The sequence below is a fragment of the Coregonus lavaretus genome (assembly GCF_964263955.1).
Source record: "Coregonus lavaretus genome assembly, contig: HAP1_SCAFFOLD_1571, whole genome shotgun sequence".
NCBI lineage: Eukaryota > Metazoa > Chordata > Actinopteri > Salmoniformes > Salmonidae > Coregonus > Coregonus lavaretus.
The window spans coordinates 27,920-35,000 of NW_028160807.1; the positions used below are offsets into that span (position 1 = coordinate 27,920).

The 7,081-nt window shown below is 44.1% G+C and overlaps 1 protein-coding gene across 1 annotated transcript in view; it reads right to left on the minus strand.

Annotated features, from left to right (window-relative positions):
- LOC311121433 (double-stranded RNA-specific editase B2-like) overlaps positions 1-7,081 on the minus strand; it is a gene marked incomplete at both ends in the record, with an annotated part of 54,060 nt that overhangs the window by 21,963 nt on the left and 25,016 nt on the right. Inside the window, one exon of the mRNA XM_084195923.1 lies at positions 1,575-1,689. Coding sequence (XP_084052049.1) covers positions 1,575-1,689 — 115 coding nt within the window. The remainder of the gene's footprint in view (positions 1-1,574; positions 1,690-7,081) is intronic.

Sequence of the window (7,081 nt, forward strand, 5' to 3'; positions counted from 1 at the left end):
CTAGTAAAAATTCCCTGTCTTAGGTCAGTTAAGATCACCACTAAGAATGTGAAATGTCAGAATAATAGTAGAGAGAATGATTTATTTCAGCTTTAATTTCTTTCATCACATTCTCAGTGGGTCAGAAGTTTACATACACTCAATTAGTATTTGGTAGCATTGCCTTTAAATTATTTAACTTGGGTCAAACGTTTCGGGTTGCCTTCCACAGGCTTCCCACAATAAGTTGGGTGAATTTTGGCCCATTCCTCCTGACAGCTAGTGTAACTGAGTCAGGTTTGTAGGCCTCCTTGCTCGCACACGCTTTTGCAGTTCTGCCCACACATTTTCTATAGGATTGAGGTCAGGGCTTTGTGATGGCCACTCCAATACCATGGCTTTGTTGTCCTTAAGCCATTTTGCTACAACTTTGGAAGTATGCTTGGGGTCATTGTCCATTTGGAAGACCCATTTGCGACCAAGCTTTAACTTCCTGACTGAGGTCTTGAGATGTTGCTTCAATATATCCACATAATTTTCCTTCCTCATGATGCCATCTATTTTGTGAAGTGCATCAGTCCCTCCTGCAGCAAAGCACCCCCACAGCATGATGCTGCCATCCCCGTGCTTCACGATTGGGATGGTGTTCTTCGGCTTGCATGCTTCCCCCCTTTTCCTCCAAACATAACAATGGTCATTATGGCCAAACAGTTCTATTTTTGTTTCATCAGACCAGAGGACTGATTTCTCCAAAAAGTACGATCTTTGTCCCCATGTGCAGTTGCAAACCGTAGTCTGGCTTTTTTATGGCGGTTTTGGATCAGTGGCATCTTCCTTGATGAGAGGCCTTTCAGGTTATGTCGATATAGGACTAGTTTTACTGTGGATATAGATAATTTTGTACATGTTTCCTCCAGCATCCTTTGCTGTTGTTCTGGGATTGATTTGCACTTTTCGCACCAAAGTACGTTCATCTCTAGGAGACAGAACGCGTCTCCTTCCTGAGTGGTATGACGGCTGCGTGGTCCCATGGTGTTTATACTTGCGTACTATTGTTTGTACAGATGAACGTGGTACCTTCAGGCGTTTGGAAATTGCTCCCAAGGATGAACCAGACTTGTGGAGGTCTACAATTTTTCTTTTGATTTTCCCATGATGTCAAGCAAAGAGGCACTGAGATTGAAGGTAGGCCTTGAAATACATCCACAGGTACAACTCCAATTGACTCAAATTATGTGAATTAGCCTATCAGAAGCTTCTAAAGCCATGACATCATTTTCTGGAATTTTCCAAGCTGTTTAAAGGCACAGTCAACTTAGTGTATGTAAACTTCTGACCCACTGGAATTGTGATACAGTGAATTATAAGTGAAATAATCTGTCTGTAAACAATTGTTGGAAAAATGACTTGTGCCATGCACAAAGTAGATGTCCTAACCGACTTGCCAAAACTATAGTTTGTTAACAATACATTTGTGGAGTGGTTGAAAAACGAGTGTATGTAAACTTCCGACTTCAACTGTACATATATATATACATATTTTTTTCCTGTTTAAAAATGTAATGTGATATAAAAGTCAAGGAAATGTGCCATACCTCTGGTCATTACGATACCTGCCAGGGCTCTGAGTCGTGCATGCATGGGGGTGCAGCTGTCTGCCAGTTCGTGGTATTTCTCCCTCACCAAGCGGAATATTGAATCGGCAAAGTCCTGCAAGACACAATCAGTTTCTTTATTTCGATAGACATGGTTTAAAACATATTGTTTTCATATTGGTTAGATACCTTGAAGAAAAAAAAGAAATGTTATTGTTAAGAGGTGTTATTTATACAGATTTGCCTAGCAACAGTCATAGTTAACCAGAGGTGTGGAGGTACTAAGAGGGTCTCAGGCGATGCTTATGACAGACATGATTACACTAGTTAAGTCAATTTCACATTTAAATTTACACTAGAAAAGGTAGGAACACACAAATTGATTCAGGCAAGAGTTAACATTTAATCATAGACCTCCCCTCCCTCTGATTATCCAACACAAATGCATAGCCACACAAAAAGTAACCGGGTGAACAAGAAGAAAACAATTTGTTGTCTAAAGCACTCTCACTAATTAATTGTTAGGGTTCGTTCTGTGACATGGGCACTAACTCTGATGAGCCATCTGTGCGTTTAGCCAAGGTATAAGTACATAACAATCTGCCTATTGAGAAACACAGTAGCCCAGTCAAGCCTAGCCACCCCTGTTCCCTCCAAAAACCTTATGTAGACCAAAGTAACCAGCCCTTCCTCAGACAGCCTACTGTAGCCAACTGAAGCCACCCATTCTATCAACTAAAATATGTTGCCAACCTGTGCACAGTTGAACATCTCAAGCCCCGTGCCTGGTGTTGAAGTGATTCTGCGTAATAATCATCAGCTTAGTCTCTCAGTCTCTCACCCTGGCCAAGTAGAGATTACAATGTGGTGTGAGAGAGAGAGAGAGAGAGAGCCTCTGTCCCTTAGCAGTTAGCAGCTGAAAGATTGAGCAGATAGCCGATAGCTCAGAGGACATAGACAGACACGGTGGCGACCGCTTAAAGAACAGAGAGGGAGAAAAAAAGGAAAAGAAAAACGATTAGGGAGCATACTTCTCTTTATGGCCTCGTCGTGAAACGCTCCTCTCACACCTGGAGGAGGTAATGGTGACAAGGGCGTTCACAGATTGTGGCGTTCTCAGGGGAAGCTGTAAGGCGGCTGGTGGTGGTGCTACACTGTCACCAACGCACCGCCACCAACAGCCTCATGGGTAGAAAGGACCAGCATGCCCTGGGGGAGAGCTGATATCTCCCATGGTGCCTCTGCGCATACTTAGGATCTAGAATGGTGAGAAACATACCGCTCTGATCTATCACTATAAGATGACTACATAAAAATTACACTGTATGTGAGTCATTGGGTGGTTTGTAATGGAGAAAAGTAAAGTGCTTGTGACCGTTCAAGACACCAGGCAACTGGGAGGTGTCATCTTCAGGGAGAAACAGAGAGACTGTGGTGGCATGATGCTATGCTATGATTCTCTTCACCTCTGTACAGCATTATGACTTGTTGTCACACTCTAAGAACTTCAACCAAACATAGATTTCTGTTCTGGCAATGTGATAGGCCAACACGTTAAAAACAGTTGTCAAGCTCCTAGTCATAGATTAGAATGATAATGTGCTGCCAGCCAGTAAAGTATCTGAGTGGCTTGAGAGGTTAAAATCCCTGAAAACAAGCACATGTGCTGTCCTTCTTTTCTCATAGTGAGATCTAACCAACTGTAAGAATACTGTTGTTGGTTGTGGCAGAATTGGCTTCTTGTGTCTCGATTGGTCACAATTGAACTATGTCAAGTCCTTTGCCACTTTTAAGTATTTTATTCATGACATTATGGGGGTTAAAGGGAACTGGCAGGTGTTTCTGGCCCTCAGAACCAAGGTGCAATGTTCTCTAGCATCATACCCTGCTTTCTCCTCCCCTCTCTTCCTCTTCTCCTCTCCTCTCCCCCGCCTCTCCTCCACAGACCTGTGGACGTCTGATCTGATCTTGAGGTGAGACATTATGTGCCATGACTTTCAACCCAACCAGACTCAGAGCCCATTACTTTCTCTCTCACGTATAGCAATGTTGGGGAAACTACGTGACTCCCTGTATCTTTAGCTCTTGTTACCACCGCTCTCTCCCCCTCTCTCTCTGATGGTAGCTTGGTGCCACTACCACCCACCACTGCCACCCTTATGGGGGTAATGTTGCTGAATTACAGGGCCAAGAAGCTTGCTACACAGTAATGTGCACACAGAGGAGAGGAGGAGGAGGAGAGGAGGAGGAGAGGAAAGGAGGTCCACCTCCCAACTGACTACTCTCCCCCTGGATGCACAACGAGGTTAATGACTCTATCAGCTAGACCCTAGCTACTTCTCACCGTTTAAAATGTCACACATATTTGGTGGAGAAAGCCAGCAAACACCATCTAATAGCTGTACTAGCTTGTTCATATAGGGAAATGGAAACAAGGCATAGAGCTTGTTGCGAAGTTTCAATAGAGGCCATTCAATGCAACATTACCCTAGCCTCAGGTGGTGAAAAATAAAGTTTGAATGACAACTAGGTGACATTTTCCACATCATTTGGTATTCAGGACATTGGAGGCAAAGGGAAATGTTGTTCTGTTTGATTCAGAGGGACTCTGGCAGTTGAGAGGGGACAAAATGTTTATGACAATCACAGAGCAGCACTGTAGTGCCTAAACACACCGCAGTACCGTCGAGCCAAGGCAGACAGGGAAGGCTGTCAGGGAGATTGGCTGTGACAGTTGTAAAGACTCTGAGGCTATGCTGAGAGAGAGAGAGAGAGAGAGAGAGAGAGAGAGAGAGAGAGAGAGAGAGAGAGAGAGAGAGAGAGAGAGAGAGAGAGAGAGAGAGAGAGAGAGAGAGAGAGAGAGAGAGAGAGAGAGAGAGAGAGAGAGAGAGAGAGAGAGAGAGAGAGAGAGAGAGAGGTGCATTATAAACACACAGAGATGAGGGGACTGACTTAACTGACTGTACATGGATATATAGACTGAGAGGTGAAACGTAGGTTAAGGGGCAAATATGTTTGGGTCCCTATAGGTATATGACTATGACTATATCTGATCAACTTTCATGGCGAAAGTGTAACTGCAAATGAATAGTGACACTGAACAGTAATATGTCCAAAAAAGATTCTAAACGAACAAGGTTCCATAAAATGTGATGCAGCTGTTTAATTTTTAACATATTAGCAGAAATCTAGAATGTAAAACATGAACCAGAAGGACATAAAACATAACTAACATACAACATCTCCTGATAAAAGTCTGCTCTACTAACTAGACCTACTAATAGTTTCACATTTATCTCCAAGGTAATGTTGAATGTCATTGCCAATTCTCCTGCCGTCTCCGTCTCCCTCAGAAGTCAATATTGTGCCAGGAACACAAATGTCAATGGGGACATTTTCTCCACTGATCCCTGACCCAGAAGTCTACCCAGAAGTCTTTATCTACATCCTAAATGGCACCCTATTCCCTATACAGTGCCCTACTTTTGACCAGGGTTCATAGGGCTCTGGTCAAAGGTAGTGCACAATATAGGGAATGGGGTGTCATTTGGGACACACACTTTTCCCTCTCTGGTGGCCCGTGGGGCTGACGGGGAGAACTAAAACACACTGCATAATCTACTATGAAGGGAAAATATTGTAGGTTAATACTAAGCAGGATGTGGCAATACTGCTAGCTGATAACCATGCTCCAGGTGTCAATTGAGGATTATCTCTCTCTCTCTCTCTCTCTCTCTCTCTCTCTCTCTCTCTCTCTCTCTGTCTCTCTCTCTCTCCTCACCTTCCCACAGTGAGGTTTTCCTCTATTTAATGTACTGTAAGTGGCTTTAGGAGATAATTCTGTTACCATGGCTACGTTATATTACACTATATTTGACAACGTTAGTCGATTTCAAAGTAAAAGTCTAATACGTTGAAATTGATTTAATGTGTTTAATCCTAAAACCCTATCCACACCAAATTGAATGGGCCAACTCTAAAATAACCTACCTCTGTAGTCTTTTAAATAAAATTCATAAGCAGGGAATTCCCTATCCTAATCATCTAAAAGGACTCTGGAAAACTGCAGAGGTGGTAGAGGCAATTAACGCCGGTCATTGTGTGTGGGGTCATTAGCATGCGTTACCAGCAGCACATCCATGACGGCAGAGAGCATTGCCATCTCCAGTTCAAGAAAATACAATCATATGTCTGTACGAGTGGAGGCCATTTTTTCACCCCATGCTGTCGCTATGGCTTATCTGGTGCCACCAGAGCAGCGATGGCTGCATAAAAATGGGGCCATGTCTTATATTTCTTTATAGAGGTATTTAACAATTCATTCTCCAAGTTTTAATAGTGTCTTCCTCCTGCCTCTATTTCATCCCTCCCTCGCCCCTGCCGCCGCGTGCGAGGCTTTTGAAAGGCGATATCCGTTCAACGTGTGAAACCTTGCCTCGGGGGCTTTTTATATTCTCAAAGTGCCAGGCACCCGCAGCGAGACAGATTCTCCTCTTGTTTGTACTCTATAACCTGTATCATTAGATACTCTCTCTCTCTCTCTCCATCTTTCTCTGTCTCCATCTATCTCTCCATCTCTCTCGCTTTCTCCCTCCATCTCTCTCTCTCTCTCTCTCTCTCTCTCTCTCTCTCTTTCGCTCTCTCTCTTCTAAAGCTCCATCATAGACACCCAACATGCTGATATTTCTCTCCTTTCTTCTCTCGTGCTGTTGGTTCTCTTTTGTTTTGCTACAACAGACAACTTCGTGTGACAAGAGTACTGGCTGGAAGATGAACTGTGTACAGATTTGCGAGCCGTGCACTGCTGCCGTGCTGCCTCAAACCATGTCCAACCTTTCCTAGTATCATGTCCAGATGGCCATGCAGCCTGCGGAACAGATTTCTACCCCACCATGCTTTTAGCATCATCAGCAGGGTGTTGTCAGTCAGATCGGCCAGGCTGTGCCACAATCATTAGGAAAAAAGCTTTTTCCTATCAACCACATGCTTGATTTAGAGCAGGAAGAAAAGAGTGATGAAAGAGGGTAAAAAGGGAAGGAGGGTAAGGGCATGTTATCTGGTTCTGGTTCTGTGCCTCCTGTCCTTGTTTCCACGGTTGGGGGAAGAGCTGGGCTGCGACACCGCCGAGAGGTTGGCGCCGACAATGCACCTGCCGAACCCACATTGTGATTTCACATTGTTTTCTGTAAACGGCCGATCTAGAAAGATAAACTCGTAACCACATTGGGGTTAGAGCCAGAGCCAGGGCAGAGCCAGATCAAGGTGACCCATTAGGATGTGACCTACATATATATCAACCAGCTCTATAAGGATTAATTAATGATGTCAGATGTAATAAAGATGAAGGTTTAAGGGCAGCGCTGCATCCTTTACATACTCTCTCAGAGAAACAGAGAGATATACTGCGAGCAGACAGGCAAGGCAGGTGAAGAGTGTGTGTGTTTGTGTGTGATGTCAGGTTCAGGTGATCATGTCAGAAGGCGTCTCGCTGGCGTTGCCTGCCTTCC